This window comes from Monodelphis domestica, chromosome 5 (assembly GCF_027887165.1).
Source record: "Monodelphis domestica isolate mMonDom1 chromosome 5, mMonDom1.pri, whole genome shotgun sequence".
NCBI classification, from domain to species: Eukaryota; Metazoa; Chordata; class Mammalia; order Didelphimorphia; family Didelphidae; genus Monodelphis; species Monodelphis domestica.
Window position 1 is genome coordinate 156,270,220 of NC_077231.1, and position 24,420 is coordinate 156,294,639.

Sequence of the window (24,420 nt, forward strand, 5' to 3'; positions counted from 1 at the left end):
CCCATGTACCCTCCAATATTTTTTTTACTTTTTGGTCATGTCAGTCAGTAGTTGTGAGGTAGAATCAAAGAGTTGATTTAATTTGTATCTCTCTAATTAATAGTGATTTGGATCTTTTTAATATTACTGTATATCATTTTAATTTCTTCTTCTGAAAATTGCCTTTCCATATTTTTGGACTGTTTTCCAATGAGGGAATGTATTGTATTCCTATATTTCACTCAGTTCTCTATGTAGTTGAGAAATAAGGCCTTTTTTAGAGATGTGTGGTATATGATTCTCCCTCCCCAATTCATTTTTTCCCTTCTACTTTTGGTTGAACTTTGTTTTGTTTCTATGAAAATTTTAAAATTTAATACGACAAAAATTACCATTTCACTTTTGTTAATGGTGTAACCTTTTTTTTAATTTTTATTTTTTTTAATAAACATTATTTTATTTGGTCATTTCCAAACATTATTCATTGGAAACAAAAGTCATTTTCTTTTCCTCCCCCCCCCCACCTCTCATAGCTGACGCATGATTCCACTGGGTATCACATGTGTTCTTGACTCGAACCCATTTCCATATTGTTGGTATTTGCACTAGAGTGTTCATTTAGAGTCTCTCCTCAGTCATATCCCCTCCACCCCTGTAGTCAAGCAGTTGCTTTTCCTTGGTGTTTTTACTCCCACAGTTTATCCTCTGCTATCTGTGGATAGTGTTTTTTAGATCCCTGCAGATTGTTCAGGGACATTGCATTGTCCCTGATGGAGAAGTCCATTACCTTCGATTGTACCACAGTGTATCAGTCTCTGTGTATAACGATTTCCTGGTTCTGCTCCTTTCACTCTGCATCACTTCCTGGAGGTTGTTCCAGACTCCATGGAATTCCTCCACTTTATTATTCCTTTTAGCACAATAGTATTCCATCACCAACATATACCACAATTTGTTCAGCCATTCCCCAATTGAAGGGCATTCCCTCATTTTCCAATTTTTGGCCACCACAAAGTGCAGCTATGAATATTCTTGTACAAGTCTTTTTCCTTATTATCTCTTTGGGGTACAAACCCAGCAGTGCTATGGCTGGATCAAGGGCAGACAGTTTTTTATAGCCCTTTGGGCATAGTTCCAAATTGCCCTCCAGAATGGTTGGATCAATTCACAACTCCACCAGCAATGAATTAGTGTCCCTACTTTGCTGCATCCCCTCAATGGTGTAACCTTTAATTTCCAAATCAGGTATCCATTTTGACTTCATTTTGACCTAAGGTATGATATTTTGGTCCATGCCTAATTTCGGCCATATTGTTTTCAGGTTTTCCCAGCAGTTTTTGTCAAATACCAAGTCCTTTTCTAAAAAGTTTGGATCTTTGGTACGACATGCTTTTTAACATCAATCTATATTATTAGCCTTTTCTCCATTTGTTTCAAAAATGTAAGACCTGGTTTGCAACCCTGGTCTAGATAATCAACGAAATAATAATTCAAGCCCTGATTCATAGTATTTGTAGGTTTCCAACAAGTAACACTGAAAATTTTATAATCAGTTTTTGATGGCCAGAAAGAGCTGACTGCAACACATCACTGAATCCCTCCAATTATCTGATCATTCTTGTTAGAAAAATTTTCTTTATATCAAAACTGACCACGTTGCAACTTCTGCCTGTTGTTCTTTGTCCAATCCTCTTAGAATAGGAAGGGTTGTACAGCCATGCCTTTTGAATATTTTAGAAACCACTCTGATGAACTACTTAGCTCTTCCTTTTTCCATGCTAAATGTCACTGATTATATCTACCCATCTTCATATGTCATAATCTTGAGATCACACCATCCTGGTCATTTCTTTCTTGAAGCTTTTAAACTTATCCCCTCATAGGAGGTCAGTAATAATTATTTTTTGTAAAATTATCTAGGCTTTTTTGGCAGTGTAGTAGTATTCTTAATCATCCAAAATTATTATACAATATCCTTTGTATTTTCCCTGATTCCCCTGATTCTTTTTTGTTTAAATCTCTCCATTAGAATGTAAACTTCTTGAGAGCAGTTTTATATTTTGTCAAGTGCCTGAAATAAAGGTGTGTTGTAAATGTATGTTGATTTTTTAAATTGAAGATCCTTCATCATTTCAAGCCCCAATTCAAATGGGATTCACATAATTTTTAAGTGAATCAGACATAAGCATACCACTACTAGTTTTTAATAAATGTTAATATTTTTATATCTTTTAAGGTAACCTCATCCTTTTTTGCTTCCTTTGGCTCTTTTAGGTGAAAGTCATATAACCCTCCTTAAATTTCTGACAACATTTTATCTGAATATTTCCTTTACATTTATCTCATTCTTGTTCTAATAATAATTATCTGTGTTCATGTCTTTTCTCACATTAGTTTATAAACTCAAAATAGCAACCCATATTTAATCTGCTCCAATTCCTTGTACATTGTGGGTACTTCAAAATGTATGAACTGAATTGAAATCACTTTAAATAACACATATACACACATATATGTATATTTACATATACATATATTTGTTTGTAAAAGCAGTGTTAGGTTGTAGAAAAGTTCTGGTCTAGGAGTCAAAAGCTATTATTTCAAGTCCTACCTTGGGTGTGTCCTATTGTATGACCTTGGACAAGATAACTTTTTGATCTATAATTTCACATTTCTGAGAAATGAGTAATCTAGTTTCATAAATGTGTATTTTGAATCCATTTTAAGGTCCCTTTATACTCTAAAAATTAGGATTCTATACATAAATAGAATTAGAATTAATTGGGAATCTTTCAACAACACTTCTATTATCCTTAAGTACTTTATAAAGGAAAATATAGAAATCAATTATTCAATTCATTTAAACAGTACACTTTCAGCTTTTAAAAATAATTTAGCATAGAAAAACATGCTTAATGAAATTTCATTTAGGCATTATCTTTGACCAGGTTATATTGTAATTAGGTGTCAGTTAATTGTTTGAAAAGCTTTGGTTTATCCTACAGCCAAAACATGATTACTTAATCGGAAAAAAAATGATATATTGAGGGGGGAAATAAGAGTGCTTAGTTGTCTTATGTTACCTCATTCTGAAGGTATGTTGATTGAATCAATACAAAAATCTAAAAATATTGTAGCAGATTATTTTTATAAATATACTAAAGAAATTGGAAAATTAGAATCATTTCATGAAATATATGAGGGGAATTTATTTTGCAATAATGAAAAATAAGCTAAAAAAAGAAAAATATTAAATATTTTATTTTTTCAAACTTAAAAATTTAGGACAAATTCAGGATCAAGGTACAATAGAGCAGGAAGAAACATTTCATAAGGTATTAAATATAATTCAAAGAAAAAATTATTAAATTAAAACATTAATAATTATTCCAAGAACAAAAAGAATTAATAAAGTAATATAAAGATATATGTTGACACACACATACATATTTACATTACTGAGGTTCTACTTGAAATGTTTATTTCAAAGGACCAATTACTGTCTGAACTTGACCCAATAGTAGTAATGGGGAATATATTTTTAGTTATTTTCAATAGTTTATCTCATAATGGAGTTGGTTTAAGACAGACATAAACCTCATTTCCCTTCTATAATTCTGATTTTTTTTTTACTCAATTCACTTCTCATCCAGTAACCTCAATGACATTCCATTGTCTTTTTTAAACTGAAAACTATTTACTCATGTATAGCCTTTTGGGAGGTGTTCCTCCAGAGAACATAGAATGAATATGTCCCCTAATCAACATAAAGGAAATCTTCATTAAACAAGACTATAAGCTGAAAATCATTCCCTTCCTTTTATCATTTTCTTCTCTAAGCCTTCACTTCTTCCAAATATACCTATTTGTTCCAAAGTTACCACCATCTATTCATTGTGACAGTCATTCATATAAACAAGATTTGGTGAAAAGATACCAAACCAGTAGGTATAAACTAAGGGCTAGTGAGAAGGGAAGTAGCTTATGTTCTGAACCAAAATATACCCTATATAACTAACAGTTAGGTAAACATCATTCTAGTCTGGCACCCTTCTTGGAGGCATGAGAGGCATGGAGGCATTCTACTTCTTCTTAGTTTGCCTGTCATCCCTTCTCACTTTCCTCAGCTCATCCACTGGCATAATAGTGCACAAACAAACCCTAGGCTTTCCTCCTCTTCTGAGAGGAGGACCAAATGCTTGATAATTCTCAGTCAGATTGAGAAGAGAACCAGATATTAGATCCTACTCAATCAGGTCACCTGCCTGCAAGCTGAATTTAGGCAACCCTTTTGAACATACATATGTTACATGGTAACATGTTAGAAGAAAAATAAAGGGATAAAATGTGTATTATTAATTAATGCTTGATAAATACTCTTAATGGCATTCTGAAGAAAGGTATGACTGACCATGATCCTATCTCAATTAGCTGATTATCAGTGACTTGGATATAGCCTCATAGTAGCCCAAGTTCTAGAATATTTTTTATTATTTTTACACTATGTAAGAACATCTCAAATGGCAAAGTCTTCTTTTGAAGAACAAGATATCCAAATTATGTCTATATAGTTAGAATAATCACTTTACTGTACATGAGTCAACAGATTCCTTTTTAAAAGAATGAGATAGTATTAAGAAGTGTAAGGGTTAAAAAATTAAGATTAGACTAAATAGATGAGAATGTGGTCACTGAAATTAATATATCTCAAATCAAATTACTTTTTAGCAGTATTTATTTATAAAATAGAGGGAAGGAGTAAAAGTAGAGAAATGAGAGAGAAGGTAGAAAAGGTATCTATCCTATACTGCTAAATAATTACTCCAGCCCTGTTCGAACCAGGCAGGGCTCATTAACTCTCCACTGAAAGACCATGGGTGAGAGAGGCCTGTAGTGAATAAAGCAAGGTTTCCAGCCAGGAGGCCTTCTCCAAGACAGGGGGCCTCTTTGGAGGCTAGTCCCTTCAAGAGTTAGGAAAGGAGTCAGCTTTTTCACTCACCCATGTGGTAGTCCAAAGAGAAGATCCAAGAGCAGTCTTACCAGAAGCGGTCTGAGATCTCAAACTAGAATCTTCTAAGTCCAAGTTTGAAGGAGAAAGAGCTGATCACAGGAAGTTACAACTGCTTTTAAAGACCCTTCTTTGCATCACTTCCTGTGCTTTTCTTCCCCTTTAAGGGGAACAGTCTCAGTTTTAGAATTTTCTTAGGACTGCCCAGGAGGTAGTCAGTCATTTCTGAGTTGTCACCCACTTTAGCACATGAGTTGAGGACCTCCCCTCACTTAAGGAAGTGTGGGGGTGTATATGCTTCTGGTAATTAAGTCTAAAAGTGGGGAGGGGAGAGTTAATCCCATCTTCACAGAAGACAGTTGGATGAGAGATGAATTGAGTAAAAAGGAAAACAGAGATAGAAGGAAAATGGGAAGGGATGTCTATTTTAGATCAACTTTTTAGATATACAAAAATACAACATATTATTTTTCAATAGCCATCCATATTTCTTGCAATACATTTGGTTCTTTTGTTGGCATATTTTTGATATAGAGTTATAAAATGATCAGTTATAACTTTTGACAGATGTAACAAAATATTTATTTAAAAACTTGATACGAAGTAATGCATAAACTTTTACAGACTAGAATTAATTCTAATGTGTTGGCTTATAAAGCAAGAAAATAAGCAAAAGCAAAAGAAAACTTTTTCATTTGAAGACTTAAAGTGACATTTAAAAAAAAAAAACTGAAGTGAACTCTTCACCTACTTTTGTTTTCTTCTGTCCCATTAGTTTTCCCTTATACTAAGTTCAGGGCTCAAGCCCTCACTGGGATCAGGCTTTGTAGAGTAATTATCCATGTTCTGGAATTTGTCATTTGAGGATATGTATCTTTTTTTTCCTTTTTCTGTATTACATATCTTGGGAGTTAACAGACATTCAGAGCTAAATAATTACAACCCTGACAGTTTTGTGATATCTGCATGAACTCAAATTAAGCTCATATTAAAAACATAATCTGCATGAAATATGAACACATATGCTTTCTGTTTTGCTTAGTTTATACAATTAATTTTAATGATGACAAAAAACAGAAGAATTATGTCACTGATGTGAGTTTGGAAAACTTATACAAAGATAATTTCAGGGCTCTTGATTTTGAGATGTTAAGTACCATTTCAATCCAGCTGTAAAGACTGCCATACAAAATTTTACTTTGATAGGTTAGAGAATAAATAAATTCATGACAGCTTTTCACATATATTAAAAATTTTTACTTCATTTTTTTCCTTAAAATTGAAGTAAAATTTAGCAAGCTACTTTACTAGTCATAATTTGTGAGGCCCATTACCCATAACATTTGTTATATAATGAATTTATCTGGCATATTGAAGGACTTGAGCCTCTTATTCTCCTAACTACCCTAGATTCTAGCTATTATATATTGCATAATCATCTGCAAACCAAATTTCGTGAGCCCCAATTGATATGTTTTACTATTTGCTCATCATTCAGATGATATTTAGCTAATAACAGACATTTGAATTAGCTCTGCATGTAGAAAATAACCCATATCAGAATAAAAGGACTACAGATGGGGAATGCATATAGCCAGAACAATTCTATGAAAGGATGCACTAAATAGGATAGGACAATTCATATCTGCAACATCCTAAAACTACTGCTGTCTACTCCTTGTTCCATCCTCTGAAGGGCTACTGGAATTACTCTTCTTCCTTTATACCAAGAATCAATTCTTTATTACACTTATAGAGTCACAGAGATACTGTGGTTACTATTTTTTACCTCCTCTTTGTAATCATCTCCACCATCTTCTTTCAGACTTATTCATTCTGTACCTCATTAATATCCCTCATCACTGAGGTTACAGATACATTTCATATCAAAGGTCATCTCTTACTTTTTTCTAGCCTTGTAGTACTGGTTCTAATTTAATGGCTGCTCATGTTGAGAACAGCCTCCTTTCCTGCAGATATATTATCTTAAAGAATAAATATTGATACTAATTATGATATAACAGTTAATAATTCTATTTTCTTTCATATACATGAAGTGAAACAAGACTGACTTTCAATGAGATTATAGAAATAAACATACCGAGTCAAAAAATGAAGTTTTAAAATATAAAATTATCCTATCAAAGTATGTAGTACATAGGAAGATAATGAATTCTTAGATTTTCTTAAACATAATTTTTCTCATTTTCATTACATATTTATTTATCTAATCTCAATATTAACATAGAGGCATGCTATCATTCAAGTTTAGAGAAAAGCTAAATTGTGTTCAGAACCAGAGGTATAGTTTCACTTTAGAAAAGAAAGTAAGGGCATTCACTTATAATCAAATTAGAAGAACAAACCTTGGCATTGTGGTACATGATTATAATCCCTGCTACTGAGGAAAGCTGAGACTGGTAGATATTATAAATTCAAGAGATCTGAAATATATTGTAGTTCAGTCCTTTTTCAGTCTTGTCTGACTCTCCATGACTCCATTTAGGGTTCTCTTGATAAAGATACTGGAGTGGCTTACTGTTTCCTTCTCCAGATCATTTTACAGATGAGGATTTGGGGCAAACAAGGTTAAGAGAAGTATCCAGGGCCAAATAGTTATTGTTTCTCAGGCTAGATTTGAAAATGAGAAGAGGAGGCTTCTTGACTCCAGGCTTGGCATTCTATCCACTGAGTCTCCTAGCTACCCTTAATAAGTCCAGCACTACTATGATTAGTCACTAGGAACAACGGGCCCCAGGAAGCCTAAGGAGGGGTAAATTGACCCTTATCAACAAAACAAAAGCAAAACAAATTAAATCTTCCTCTCTGGTTTGAACTGATGCATTTTCAGCAAGATAGAGATAGGGAAACCTAGTCTTCCCAGCTTCTTGCCACAAAAATAAATTTTCATTTACTCAGATAACATAGAAGTTTAATGACTCCAAAGCCAGAACTCTACACTTTTCTCTCAAAAAGCTCTAATCTTTGCTTCCTAGGATTCTTTCCCTATATTTAATTTAATATTTTGTGGACACCAGAGTAATATACAGACTGTCACTCATTGGTTGTCATAACATGACCAACTTATCTCCTTTTCTGGTCATAACTACTTAAAAATACCTTTTAAACTGATTTTTGAAAATAATTATTGATTTTTACTGTAGTAAAAATAGAAAGCTTGGGGTTTCCTGAAATTGTTTTCTTTCTTAGATTTGTAGGGAAGATATGGTGAGGGATTGTGTGAAGAAAGTATCCCACAGGCAACCTGATTTATGAATTTATTTTTATGAATGGTTTTGAGGGTGGATATAATGACATTGGAGTTACTTGAATAGAGATGGCAAATACAGTGGAATAAAAGAAATCCAGATCACCAAAGGAGAAGATCAGAGAGGAAGAAGAGGTCTGAATGTACAAAGAGAGGGTAAAAGAGGAGAAGGAAAATTGTAACAATCTTAATGCATGCTAATATTTAAATGAGAATACTAAGAAGAATTAGGAAGATAAGAGAATAGGGAATTTTTGGAAGTCAGAATTTTAGATCCCACTTATAATAGTGAAATTATTTTTTTAAAACATCATGAATGATTTAATTATTAAGTCCAATGAAATTTAATTGTCCTTAACTTCCTCAAATTTACCTGCAGCTTTTATTTGTCCATGCTTTTCTGTCTTCCTATATAATTTGCTTCCTTCCTAATCCTCAAATACCTTTGGAAATGCTATGCATACTCTTCAAGACTGAGATCTAATGTTCTATTATCCATAATGCCATCTCTTTTTACCTGAATCAGAATTAATCATTACTCTTTTGTGGAACAAACAGGAAAAGTATATTTTAGTTCTTTGTATGTGTTTTTATCTTCTAATATACTGAAAGCTCCTTGAATGCAGAAATATGTGATATTTATTTTCACATGCGTCAAAGCTCCTTGTGCATAACAAGACTTTATTTTTTAAAATTGAATTGAACTGGGTGTATGATAAAGGTTTATTGAAGGTTAAAGTTTTCGGAATATCTGAATTAATGTGAAGTGTACTTGGCACATGGGGAGACTGGCTAGAGTTCCTAATATGCTCTTCTATTAATGGAAATACCATCATTTAATGTTGTTCTTCTTATGTTTATCTTGGAGACCAGTCACTTTAATAGATTTTCAAAAAGATTTCTGTGTGGAAATCTCCTCTACCAATGCAGCATTACAACTATTCTGCAGTTTCTGGTCTAAGCACATTTACTGGGTCACTGAAAAGTTAATGGACTTGCCCAGAGTCACAGCAAGTATGTGTCAAAGGCAGAATCTAGGTCTTCAAACTGCCTCTCTATAATAATGATTTCCATTAATATTGATATTTAAGGTATGCAAGTAACTTTCCCCAGGGAAGTTAAGTGACTTTTCAAAAGTAAAATGGCTAATGTCCAAGCTGGGACTCAGATTCTTGTCTCCTGGCTCTGCCAAGTGTTTTTTTGATTATATAGCAACAGACTTTCAAATATATTGATTTGGGCTTTATTTTTGACTATATAGTTCAAATGTTATTCTTCCATAACCCACACAAAGAAGTCCAGTCCAGGGTCCAAGTCATGTTCTTCATTTTCTCACTGCAGGCCTCTTATCTCCTCCCACAAAGTGCAAAGACTATTGTTTTCTTCTTGACTTTATAATGTGTAGCTTTGCTCTGTGGGCCAAGAAGAGGACAACTCATTTACCTAAGAATAATGTGTGTGTGTGTGTGTGTCTGTGTGTGTGTGTGTGTGTGTGTGTGTGTGTGTGTGTGTGTGTGTGTGTGTGTGAGAGAGAGAGAGAGAGAGAGAGAGAGAGAGAGAGAGAGAGAGAGACAAAGGCAAAGAGATGAATAATGTATAATGCAACTTGAAGTTAGAACTTGGGTTATTTATATAAGTTGCAAAAGGACAAATTTAGCATTGTTGGAATGAAAAAAAAATCCTAATAATTAGAACTGTCCAAGAGTGAAAGGAGATACCTTGGTACGTGATGACCTCAGTAGAAGTCTTAAATAAGATGGTCGATACTTATTGAGTATGCTAAAGTAGGGAGTTCTTTGTAGTATGAATTGGACCTGATGTCTACTAAGGTCCCTCTAACTCTAAAATCCTATGGTTCTTAAATTTCATTAAATATTTTCCTTTTTTATTTTTAACCAAAGGAGTCCTGAATGTTTTTTTTTCCCTATCAATTGTTGTCTTTCAATCTTTCTTTCCATCCTTTATACATAGCTTCATAGTAAAATGTCTCTCATATTAAATTAGAAGAAATAAAGAAAATGTTATTTTTTAATTTTCCCATTTTAAATAAAGATTCATTTCTATTACCTATGATAATTCATAATAGGACAAGATTGACAATGGTAATATTTACTAATATTGTGTCACCAGTATTCTGTAATTTATAAAACACTAGGTTTAGAAGTTAGTATGGCTATTATTTCTTCCAATGCCTTACCTCATCACAGTCTATAACATTCAGGAAATCCACAAGACAAAAGGGAAAACAGTGGTCTTGAATTCTAAAAATAGCCTCTGAAAACTGATGCAATCATGCAATAAAGTATGACATAATAATTTATATAATACACTCAGAGTATCTGCTAAAGCAATTAGGATACATAAAACTCAATTTCTGCTCTAATATATTGCTAAAAATGAAAAATATTCTAGCTACAGTAACATGTCTAAATGAAGCAGCTTAATTGTATACATTGTTCTTAGAATTCAGCCTTATTGCTTACATATGCAATTTATTTAACAGCTTAACTAAAACAGAAAATCATTCTGTAGCATACATATTCCCAGAGGTTATGCTGGTAGAGTCAGACAATGATCTAGGCAATATATTATAAGTGACAACAGAGAATGTTGCTAAACAAAGATATTCTAATCCTTGATGTCCCTCTGAGAATTGTTCAATATTCTTGATGGCGACTAATGTCCACTAAGGCACTAAAAATGCTAATGGTTATGCCTTTATGAAGGAAACTTAATGCAGCACTGATAATAAGGAGGATATATTAACCTTCCCATGTTTTACTAAATAGTAAAATAAGGGATAATAATAGGATACATTTAATTTAAAGGAAAAGTTTGTTGATGTCATAGTGATCAACTCTAAAAATTGATTTACAATGTAACAAAAACACTTGTATGTTTTTCACCTAAATTCCACTTTTAACAACCTAATTTATAACATACTATCTTCGAGGAATAAGTTTATATGTGGCCAAATCTGCTTATGCCAGGACAGTTCTCAGTGCAGTTGGAAAAATAATCATTGACTATAATTCCTACTACTGATGTCATCTTGTCTTTCCACCAATGCAGATTAAAGCCCATATATGCCTATCTATCTATTGTGGATCTGTTCTATGCCAGTCTACCACCGAGGGTTCACTTAATATGATGGGGATCTTCCTTCTTTAATATGACATAGTGAAAACAATGGTATAGCACACCTGGACTATCCTTAAATTGTCCTTCTCTACTGTGATGTAACCAGTTTATTATTTGTTGTTGTTGTTTTAATCATATATTCAGTTGATTCCAGATTACACTGATTTAACATGTCTCTATTTCTTCTGAGTAATATTCATTTGTAATTTTTTAGCAACAATAACGCAGATAGTGTATTTGTATAAATAGACAGGTGGATAGTATAAGATCGGGAATCCTGAAGATCCAGATTTGCATACTTCCTCAGACACTTAAAGGTGTGTAACCTTGGTTAAGTCACTTAAAAGAAAAGTTTCCTTTCTGTAAAATCAATGCTTACTATGAACCAGGTAAGCACAGAGCTGAGTGCTAGGAATAATTTTTAAAAAGAGACAAAAGACAGGCTTTGCCCAGGAGGAGTTTAAAATCTAATGGTGCAGACCACAAATAAATATTTACAAACAAACTTAACACAGGATAAATAATTAAGAGAGGGAGCACCTGAATTAAGAAGGGTTGGGAAAAAACTTCTGCAAGCCTTACACTATTTCTATCCTTTCTCTATCCTCACATTCAATCTCCTCAGATTGTTATATTACAACCTCACCAAAATATTTAAAAAACTGCTAAGAAATGAGCAAAAGCAAAGCAAAACACTGTACAGCTCTGCCTATACTTCTCATGTCTGTGTGTATGTGTTCTTTCTTTCATCTTATATATGCTCCAATTTTTAAGTATATTCTTTGATTTTATATGTACTCAAATTAACTTTAAGTGTATCTCAAGAGCCATTACCTGTGTATCAAATCAGCCCTAAATCAGTCAGTTCCAAAAATATAATGGAACAAACCAATGAAGAATTTAAAAATGAGATGCTAAACAGTTGTGTTAAAACACTGATTTCACTTTGTGGGATAACACAACTGAAGTTAAAATGGCATCGGTAGTCTTATTTCTTCTAAAATACGGGTAGATATAGATATAGATATAGATATTTCCAATGTCTTCTAAATGAAAAGCTCAGAGGTGATATTATAATATAGGGTACAGTAGGAGACTTTATACCTAAATCATTAAATACTACATATCAGTGCTTGATGTATTATTTTGTTAACAGTCTGGATTTAAGTGATAGAGGAAATGTTAATAATGCAGATTAAACTGAAAAGGATTTCATTTGTTCATTTTGGCCCTACTTGTTCTTATTGATCTCATGGTAACCAGTTATGAAGGTAGCTAGGTGGCACAGGAGATTGAGTTCTAAACCTAGAATTAGAGTTATAAGGATCAGAGTTCAAATTTGACCTAACATACTTTCTACTACATTATCCTGAACCTCCTTCTGCATGTTTTCTTATCTGTAAAATGCAGATAATAATGTCAACATGTCAACCACCCCCCAGAGTTGTCCTGAGGATCAAATAAAATAACATTTGAATGGGATTTGCAAACCTTATAGAAGTATATAAATATATCATTATTGATATTACAATTAACAATATTATTGTTATTATTATAGTGACCATTTTTACTTCCCATCTCTGGAGAATGACCAGATGCCAAGTGATTTGAATTACAACTGAGCATTATTATGATGAATGCTGATAGACATGCTCAAGCTAGCCCTATTCTGTGCTCCATTGTCTTTAATCAATTAATAATTTTTAATTTACAAATTAAGTATTATATCTAAATTTTTTTGGTAAACTACAAAGTACCCTCTACCCATTAGTTATTACTATTGTTATTCTTTTCATTATTATTTTCATCTTCCTGTATAGGTATGGAACAGGTTAATTATAGGATGATAGATTCAAAGTTGAAAAGAATCTTAGAAATCACTTAGTCCAAACCTCTCATTTTATAGATACTGAATTGAGGCTGAGAGAAATTAATCATTTGCCCAATATCATACTATAAGTAATTAGATAAATGTTTTAATTCAGATCCACTGATTCTAATGTAGCACTCTTTCTATTATATCAGTCTGCCTCCAGCACTCTAGATTTTTTTATGTTTTATGTTTCTGCTTTCAAGTCTTATATGTTTATTAGATATTCCACATATTTCTGTGGAGTTAAAGACTCTTCTTTACCCAATTTGCTTATGCTTTATTTATAACTTGAATTATATCTGAGTCCCTTTTTGCCCAATTTAGGCAGCTAGAGATATGCTATACCCAGAACATATTTAGAGATGTTCCTGGAGCAATTCCAGATGGGGAAATGAGTCAAAGAGACAAAATTAGTGAACCTACAATATGTAAACTCAAGAGTCTTGTCCTCAAAACACATGTGGTGTGGCATGTATTTCACATGTAAACTCTGCAGCCTAAGAGAGATTTCTATCTAAACTCTTTCTTAGGCATTGTAGAGATTTCTTTTTCATTCTTTATTGCAAATATTAATAATATGGAAATAGTTCTTGATCAATGACACATGAAAAACCCAGTGGAATAGCTCATTGGCTATGGGAGGAGATGAGAGGAGAGGAGGGAAAGAACATGAATCATGTAACCATGGGAAAATATTCTAAATTAATTAATTAAATAAATTATCTTAATTTAAAAAAATGTCAACTATGATTGTCAAAAGGTTTTCAACCTTTTGACCTGATTTGTATATAAAAGATAATCTCATAATTTCTCCATAAAAATACTCCAAATTAGTTTTAAAACTGAGTGGAAAGTACCTAGTAGAGTTACTAGAACAAAGTAAACACTTTTCAAATGTTACCAATCATGATTACAATTATGATGATGACTGCAGTATAATTATTAATGCCCTTACTAGGCTCTGGATTCCATTTATGAAATTCAAATCTCTGAACAATGACTAATTACTTTGACAAGACAGATGTTTTCAAAATTTCCAAGAGTTCATCAAATGTTTCAGCATCAGGTGCAATAGAGTGGCAAATATTTATGACATTTTAGAGCACCATAATTTATTAAGACCAAAGCAAGACTCTGCTTGGGACCCACTTACATGAATAGAGGATATACCCCAGAAATCAGTGTGATTAACATTTTATTCTTTAATGTGTCCTGAATCAGTCATTATAAAATACAGAGTCTTTAAAGATTATAAAGGGTAGTCTAGAGAGTACTTTTTATCTATGATCATCCATTTCCTAAAACATCACAAAAAATGTTTTTATTACTACTAAATGAGACCAGGGTCAACATAAGCCTTTAATTGCTATAAAACTGTTTTGAGTTAACTCCAGTACAAAATATTGCAATATCCAAGGCACAGGAACTCAAAGTTTATGAAATATTACATTGAACCAGTGTCCTTTAGAATGCATAAGCTGCTTGAAAATGTTGAAGTATCACTCTTCCCAAGAGTCTGCTAAAATAACAACTATGTTCCTCGTAAGGTACATTACTCCTCTGTGGATACAGGAAAACAGACAACATGGATGCTAAATTTCTCTCGTTTTGTGCTATTCCTTTGGTATCTTGACTTGAAATCATTTCTGCCTTAAAAAAATAACACCTTAATTGAGGCAGAAAAGCATCTAATCTTTTAAGAAGAAAATTGACTGACAGTGGCACAACAAAAAGGGTAATATTGAATATATTACATATTTTAGTGTTTAAAGGGATCTATGATCTCAGATGTATGAGGTATTCCTTGCCATGGTGCAGATCACATAATACCCATATTTTTTTCATGACCTTCTCTTGTATAAAACTTACTATCAACTGTCCACAGAATTTTCCTTTCTCACTTATCTGTCCTTTTTTCAGTCATCTTTTTGATGGCATAATAAATAAGAATTTTTGTTCATTAATAATCTTGTTGATATTATATGGTAACTTGCATTAGTCAAATATTTGTATATTGAATAGGTTACCCACAAGTTAAATTCTTAAAATATGACCAGTGTTCCATGATCTAAGGCCAAATGGTATCATTAGAGACTGTATGGAGAATTACATTTGGAATCCTGGGATTTGATTTTCAAATACAGTCTCTTTATTTGCTACCTGTGTGATCCCAGGTAATCCATCGAACCTCTCTGGACATTAGTTTCCCTATCTATAAAATAAAAGACTTATCATAGACAGTCTCTGCATTCACTTCTACATTATATGTGTTAAACACAGAAACTGCATTCATACCTTTGAATGCAAGGATAAGGGTTTTTAAAATATGAGTTCTTATTAGGGAAATGTTTGTTGTCATTGGAAACTCAGTGGAGTTTTCCAATGCTAGCTGGACAAATTTCTTTTTCTTAATTGTGGACTTAGTTCAATCTCTATCTTCAGAACAGGCCTCAGATTTATTAATGGATGAATTCCAATATGATCTATTAGAAAGCTTTCTCAACTCTTGAAATCAGGAAGATGATAAAAATCTCACCTCTGACATTAGCCATGTTAATCCCTTCAAGTCTCATTTTCCTTATCATAAACATAGGATAATTATAACTTAAAATACCTTATAAGATTTCTCTGAAACAATGAAATAATTTATATAAAATATTTTTCAATTGCAAAATGCAACACGAATATCAATAATCATAATTTAATTGCTCATTTATTCCCTAGGGTTTAAATAAAAAATAATTCTGGGAAAGTCATAATTATAATAAACATTACCTCATTCTCCACATTTATTATTATCAATATAATTACTATTTGTCTGTCAGATTACATTCCATAACCTGAAAAGTAATCTTATTGATCCTTTTTCTTAGTGATGCCATTAATTATATTCTCTATTAAATGGAACTTTGCTCTCTTTTAATATATATTTATTTATTAGTCCCTCAATGACTATATTATGTCTTCCCTCCAGGACAGAGCTTTAGTCTTCAAACTTGACCTACTCTACGTACTATTCCTATCACAATTTTCTTTGATGCTACTTCTACTTCCACATGTAGCATATCAGGACTTATGATGCTAGAGTATAAAAGCGGTGCCTAGATTGTCATTGATGTACAAATTATAGAAACGCTATTAGAACCCTTTCTATTCTCATTCATATATTTTCCTTCTATTTGTATCAAATGTTGTGATGTCTTGACAACTTTTCTGTAAAGATTCTTTTTCCACTGCTTCTCTACCCACCGTCCTCCTTTATCAAGTTTTCAAATAAATTTATATTCTAAATATGAGTTCTTCACTAAAGTGTGTCTTTGTTTGGGAGGGATACAGAATACTTTCTAGGCAGAATGGTTTCTAAGTGCTTTTAGCTTACTTTTGGTGTTATTTTACTACTGTCAAAATTCCATGGGAAATGATGACAATCCATATCAACATTTGTTTCTTTATCCATTTTCTATCCTTCCTTCTTTCCCTCCTTCCTTCCCTCCTTCAGTCCTCCTTAACTTCCACCTTTTCTTCCTCTGCTCCTTCTTTCCTCTCTCCCTTCCTTTCCCTTTTCTCCCATTAGAGCTCTTTTAATTAGGTTAAAAATTGGTAGAATCTCCAATTGCTCTGGAAGGGAAAATAAATATTTTCTTTTATTTTTCATTACTTTGAGTCTTCCACATTAACTTCTAAAACTTTAATAGAAGATTTTCCTTGTTCTTTATATGATTATTTTATTGATAAATGTTTTGCTATTGTTAATATTGACAGTTGAGTCATAATAATTTAAATAAATGTCAGGTTGAAGTTATTATAATTCCATGTGGGAGTTTCTAGTTTGATATTGACTTGATTTTTTCCTAATAAGTTGATGGTTTGCCCGTACAGTTAGCTGACTAAAAAATTACTCCTACATCAGTAAAATTTCATTTTAATCTTATTAATTTATCATTAATTTGATTATTATTAATGGATAAAATTATGCTCCAGAGTTTTAAGATGTATTGTGATGTTATTTCTTCGTTCTTCTTGTTCAGTGCTTTCTGACCCAATTTTTATGAAAGTTATTTGTGATATATAGAAATGGTGATTTTTTGTAATCAACAAAGCTTTACTATTTATCCATTTCTCATTTATGAAACAAATTTTCCAGTGTTCATTTTTACTTTCTCCCAATTTTCATTGATGAAATCATGTTATATGGGCATTTTATTTGGGTGGCCTTGCTATGTTCTTTCCAAGAAGATCAATTAGAATATTTTCTCTAGCAGTTATACTCCTCATTCTTGCAACAGAATTATATAATTATCTTCTTAGTAGTTTCTTTATGCCCATCATGAACAGTGTAAGACATTCTCCAATTCTTTATAAGATTTTCTTGTCTTTGGATATATGATAAAACTGGCTCAATCAAATAACAGTTATGAATCATCATTTCATTTATTAATAACTATAACACATATCCTAATTTCATATGGCATTGCCAGTACTGATATTACATTTCCTCTAGTAGTTACTTACGTTTATGCCAATGGTTAAATTAACACGAGAACTGCTTTGCTATTCTTACCACCTTCTGCTCTTTTCTACTACCACTACCCCAAAAACCCCTGCAGAAGAAGTCTTTGCAGGACTGAATCCCTTTTAAGTTTTTTCTTTGTTAAATGTAGTCATAGTCAAAGAATTCATCAGCTAGTGGCCAACCTGTTTTCTCTGTACTGACTTAGAGTGGTCACTGAACAGGACATACACGGTTTCTGGCATCATAAGTGAGCCTTCCATTATGTTAAAACTTAGAAGAGCTTATGCTTTCTTCTATTAATGTTGAGTACCATGAGTCATCTCCATGCATTTTCAGTTTTTGACTAGTCCTTGCTTGAAGACCTCCAGTTAGACAAAAAACCCCTGCGGCCTATGGCAGTGATTTTCATTTATGGATAGATCTAATAGTTTTTATTATGCCAAAACAAAATCTGGAGTGCTCTGCTTGTTAGCTATTTTTCCTTACCTTGAATCAAAACCTACCTCACTGTAACTTTCACTTTTGCTTCTATTCTTGCCCTCTGCAGCAAACCACAAGTCTAATCACTCTTCTACATGACAGTCCTGCACAGTTTCATGCCCCAATAGAGCCATCACTTCTCTAGGCTAAACAACCCCATTTCCCTGAGCCATTCCTCTTTTGGAAAGATCTCAAGTCCTTTCATCCTAAAGGATGGTCTTTCTTTATTCCTTTCCTCATAATGCAGTCATTCAGAGTTATTATTATTAAGTTATTCTCCTTTTGCTTTTCACCAATCTAGCCACCTTTTCTATACAACTTCTCGAGAAAATTCATGTATGTTTTTTTATATGCTATGCCAGTAGTATGTCTTAAATTGATTATGTTGCTGTATCTCTGGTCCTATTTACCTTGACATGGCTATTTAAAAAAATCTGAGTTCATGCATAATTTAATAAATTTTATGGTGACTGTTCTAGAATTTATAAAAATATTAGTGTCAAAAATTATTTATTTATTTTATGCAACTTATGGATATATTCCCTGTTGTTCTTGTAATGATGCTAATATACATTACCTTAAAATACTTCCTATTTTCCTCATGAATAAAGTAATGTTTAGGGCTTTATGTATACTACATAACTGAAAAAAGCTAAAGAACTTTAGAAACTTAACTAACTGCTAAATGAAGACCAATTGATAAAATGGGGGAGGGGGAGTCTGGTTGCAAAGATCTTCATATCCTTAAAAACTGAGATGCTTTTAAGGATTTTTCTCCGTTTGACTAGACTAACTCATGAGGCATGATTTGGATTATTCCTCTATAGCTTGCAAAAATGCTTAGGTTTCCCTAAAGTAATCATTAATATCTGTGAAGTTACTACTATTTGTTAAACAGATAATATATATGTATGTATGTATGTATATATATATATCAATTTCCTTTAGAAGTTAAAGAAATTAAAGGGACTATCATTTTCTTTTAAAATTTTCTTCTAATTTTCTCAAGGAGAGATTTTTCTATAGTGCTAGAGGAAGCACACATATGAGTAATTCACCTCTAGCTCTTTTAACCTCAAATGTCCTTACCCATCCTCATCTCTTTCTTTCTTCTGGACTAATATATCTCCTAACTGCACTCTCAATCGCACCTCCTCTGTGACTTTTCCCCCCCTCTGAGTTAACACATTTTTAATCTCTCTCCCTCTGTGAAGAGGTTCATAAATGCCTTCCCCTCAATCCACAAATATGATCAGCTTTCCTTTAACCTAAAACAAAAGCAAAAACCCAAGTCTTGACTGCCCTTTCAAACTATCACCTTATTTCTCTTCTTCCCCTCACTAGATTTCTAATAAAAGTCATTACATTCACTCACTTCTCACTCATTCTTAGACTTTGAATTCTGGCTTCTGTTCTGGCTTCCATTCACTTGAAATGGTTCCTTCTAGACCATTCATAGTCTTAGGAAATGCAGTGGCTTTTTCTCACCTTGTTCTTACCCTCCTTGATAATTATGTCATATTTGACATTACTTTTCTTCTTGATATCTTATGATCCTTTAAGTTCCTTTCATGGTTTTCTCACATGATCATCTCCATATTTATATTTTCTGTCTCTCTTTGCTGTTGTTCAATCATTTTTCAGTTGTGTCCAACCCTTCATGACCCCATTTGGGCTATTATTGACAGGGACACTGAAGTGGTTTGATTTTTCCTCCTCTAGTTCATTTTATAGATGAGAAAATTTAGGTGAAGAAAGTTAAGTGACTTGCCCAGAGTCACTCAGCTGGTAAATGTTTGGAGCCAGATTTGGATACAGGAAATGTCTTCCTGGCTCTTCATGTAGTACTCTATTCACTGTGCCACTGAGCTGCCCCTAACACCTTGCTATCTCCAATATATTATATATGAGTGTGTATATGTAATTATACTATGTATAATGAATGCCCGTAGACATACTTACAGCCCAAGGTTTGAATCCTGGTTCTTCCAATCTTCTCTTCCTTAGCTCTCTGATGTGGTAATATCATCCTTTATGTAGATAGCCCCAAATCTACCTTTCTATACACAGCCCTCTCCACAGAGGTTCAATGCCATATTTTGATGACTTGTGGAAGAGCTACAGTTGTATCTCTTGCTGACATCTCAAACCTTACATATCCATATATGGCTTCTCTCCACATTCTATCTCTCTGCTTAACTTGTCAAGAAGAGCTGATGGCACCTCTCTCCTGTCGTTTAGCAGAGTTAATAGCTTTGTAGTTATCTTTGCCCTTTTCTTTCCACATATACATGGGGTTTCCAGAACTCTCATACATTACATGTTCTTCTTTTTCCCCTCATCTACTTCCACTAAATCTTCTTTGGTCCTTTCCCTCCTCCATTAAGCTTTTTCTGACCCTCCTATCCCCCCAGATCCGTGATCATTCAGTCTTGAAATTTCTACCAGTTCTTTGCTGAGGCCCCTCCTTCATATTTACCATTTTTATGATACTTATTTTTATCTTTCCTCCTTAGAGTGTAAGCTCTACAAGAAAAAAGCCTGTATATTGTCAGTGCCTTGCATATAATAGGCACTGACTTATTTGTTGAATTATATATATCTGCATAGGTCAATGAGCCAACCAGCATTTATTAAGCACCTACCATGTACCAGGAACTGTGGGAACTGGACATACAAAGACAGAAAACAAACACTTCCTTCTCTCAAGGAGCACATTCCAATTTGCAGCAGATTCAAAATGATGGTCATGAGATGTTAGGATAAGGCTAACTAAATTGCCTTCAGGACAGATGTAATTCAGATTCAGTTCAGATGTAATGATCAGCCATATCTTTAAAATCATCTGGTATAAGATTCAGTCACTACCATATATGTAAATTTAATCAAGATGATAGTATAATCCTTAAAGATAACCTTGAACTTTAGGATCTGTGTTTTAGTTCTTACTCGTGAAATAGTTAACTTGTGTCAAAGTTCTTATCTGTGCCTCAACCAAGCTGGTTTTTAGAATTTGATATCTGAATGCTTACCAAATCTCTGAATCAAAAAGCCTTCAGGAAGCCCTGAGTCGATAGGCCAAGAGTTCCTGAAATTAGCCATTGGTTACACTGAATATTAAGATTAAACTTATTGGCAATACCTTGGGCAAATAATTCCTGAGGAGGAGAAGAGCTAAGATGCATGTCCATATACTCTTTCTTTCATCTTGCTTCCCAAAATTTAATGTTTCCCTCTAGTAGAAAGCCACAAGAGCATCAGGGCAAGAAAGAATGTTTCCCTCTTTGTCCCAGAAACTAAAGAGTGTCTAGAGTTAACATAACTGTCAAACATCTCTGGGGAGAAGTACAAGGAAGGGAATAAGTGACATGACTTTGCTATTGAAGAAAGTCAGTTGTCAACCTCTTTCCATAAAAGAGAGAATCAGGTTTTCTTGATAAATTTAGAGCTCAATAAGACAAAATTTGCAGACCAGAAAAAATTAGTTGCATTACTATTTATTTTCACTTAATGATCTACTTAGAATTATTATAATATCACTCCTTTTTGGTTCACTTAATAAATGATTTCTTTTAGTACCTTGGGAACAAAATTTACCTTTGAAATCAGTATGCCTGATTTCATTTCTGGCTCTGCTATCTCTCTACCTGTGTGACCTTGGTCAATCACTTAACCTCTCTGTGTCATAGATCCCTTATCTAGAAAATGAGATAATTAGATTAGATTATTTCTAAGGTTCTTTCAAAGCTAAATTTAAGATCGTCTGACCACCTATACTATAATCCTAATGCATGGAAAAGAATTTATACTTATATAGAACCAGACAACATCAGGATTGTAAACACATTGGAGTATTTGGGAGCAAAGCAACATTTAGAGAAGTCCAGGCCCCAGCTGGAAGTCTCTTCCTCCAGTTACTTACTATTTTATGTGCATAATAACTATTTATGGGGTTCCATTAGTACAAAATGCCTATGTATGGCCTTGCACAATATAAGCTGGTGCAGGAGGTGAATGATGTATGCAAGCAATCATGTAAAGCATCTCTTGAATTTTTATGTTCTGCCTTTTCTCTCTCATCAAAATTGCAGAGCTAAATAGATATTATGCATATGTATTTTTTGTTAACACAGATTTTTCAAGTGTGCATATCTGTATAGTCATGTTAATGAAGATACTCCCCCCCAACATAGGAAGCTATTGGCTGTAGGTAGAGTTATTTCTAATTTAGTGTTCCAAATATGCAGAACTCACAGATTTCAACCTTGCTGATGGACACAGCTATTCTTATCTTCTCTTAAAGAATATTTGAACTGACCTGAGAAATACTCCTTCCCTTAAATAAATATAATCCTTTTTTCACCAACAGGACAACATTTTTAAGCTGGAGGATTCACATTTTGAAAATGGCCGTGGAAAGAGTCCATATGACCCCAAACTGCTGACAGCATCTCTTTTAATAGGTGCGTAGTCAACAATAAATGAGAAAAACATTTTCTGTAGATCACTACCAGGTTGCTTGTTCTTTTTTTTCCTTTACCAAGGTTATACATTTTTCATCTTGAAATCTTTTCAGGAGGATGTCAAGTATGATCTGTTTAAATGTTTCAGAAATAGAGATAAAACACTAAATCTTTCTTTTATTGTCAGAGGCTATCAAACTTATAGCCTTTTAATTGACTTTGAAATGATTTATCCCTACCAACAACAATCTTCCTAAATCTCTACCTATTGTTATGAGTACTTTAAGATGTTTTTATTTACTCTTTTTTGCAATGAAATCTTACCTCATATTTTTATTCTTTATTATATGGAAATGAGAAAGAAAGTTACACTTTGAGTTTCAGCAAACCACACAAAAGTGAGGCAGACTCAGTTTGCATACTGTAGCTGGCAGGAGAATAGTCCCAACAATCATCATTCTTATCATAGCTTTTGATCAAACTGATCACAGAAAGTGGTCTACACAGCTAGTTGTGCCTTTAAGCATGATCTAAAAGCATTAGTCATCCATCACACTAACCTGTCTGATCCACCTAAAAGTGTGCAGAAGAAAACAACCTTATAGTTCTTGTATTAGTTGGTGGCTTTACTTCTCCCTTACTTCAGGTGAAAAATGTCTATAGCATCCTTGACATCTTCCTCTTCTATTCTCTCTTCTTCCATTCCTTATTTGTTTTTCAATCTACCAAAGTAGCCATTGGGAGAAGAGATATAGTCAGGGCTGGAGAGAGAAAGGAAGGAGACGAATGTGATCTTGGTTGGAGGATGATAGGAAGAATTCTAAGTTTTTCTACCCCAAGGCCTCATTTCATCTCCAAATTCACAATCTGACAGTCTTTCATAATTCTGCTTGTGGTCCTGTATGAACAAATTCAAACACAAAGGATTTTTAATTCTAATTCTGTTCCTTTATAGAACTTTTTGAGTAAACATTGCAAAATTACCTGAAAATTCTTCAGCTCCTCCTTGAGAGAATGAATTATTTTATGAAAGCCTACTGAAAATGATAGCAAATATAAAAACCTTGAGCAAAATACTACAAAAGATGAGAAAGATCTATTTTCCCTCAAAACAGAATTCTCAAAAATAATTTTCACTCTGTTGTCTACAATTTATTTTTTGGCTTGGAAACAAATAATTCTAACTGTAGTTTCACTGATTGGCACTTTAAGCAAGCATTAAGATATGTGTTACAGAATTTGATGATCTTGGTCTTATGAGGAATAAAACTATTTCAGCACAAGCTCTCTTCTCCATTACTCTTGAAATACATGCAATTTTAGGGCTTCCTTTAATAATCAGTTTTGCTCCATTTATACTGTAGTTTAGCAGAAGGTTAGTCATGAAGGAATGCAGCAAACAAAGCAAGCTTATAATTTTCCTATTCACAGCAGGCTTAATGATTACATACAAATGACTTCCTTGAGGGTGCACAATAAAATTTTTAAAAAGTAGTCATCCAAAGGGGAGGGTTCTTACCTTGTTCAAACTTGTAGCCTACATTTATTCAAATTGTACAAAAAAGGGGGAAGGTTTGCTCCCAAAATAAGATGGTATGTAAATTATTGCCTCAAAAAGTTTTAATCTTTCATGTGCTCTTCCATGGGCCTTTATTGGATTATGAGCTTTCATAGGCAGTTGACAGAGGATGTTGA

At 33.2% G+C, this 24,420-nt stretch overlaps 1 protein-coding gene across 5 annotated transcripts in view; it reads left to right on the forward strand.

The window, feature by feature from the left end:
- Window positions 1-24,420, forward strand: part of SEMA3A (semaphorin 3A) — a 657,947-nt gene that overhangs the window by 524,060 nt on the left and 109,467 nt on the right. For all 5 annotated transcript variants that reach the window (XM_007504009.3, XM_056799471.1, XM_056799472.1 and 2 more), the window contains one exon: window positions 22,632-22,725. In XM_007504009.3, coding sequence (XP_007504071.1) covers window positions 22,632-22,725 — 94 coding nt within the window. The remainder of the gene's footprint in view (window positions 1-22,631; window positions 22,726-24,420) is intronic.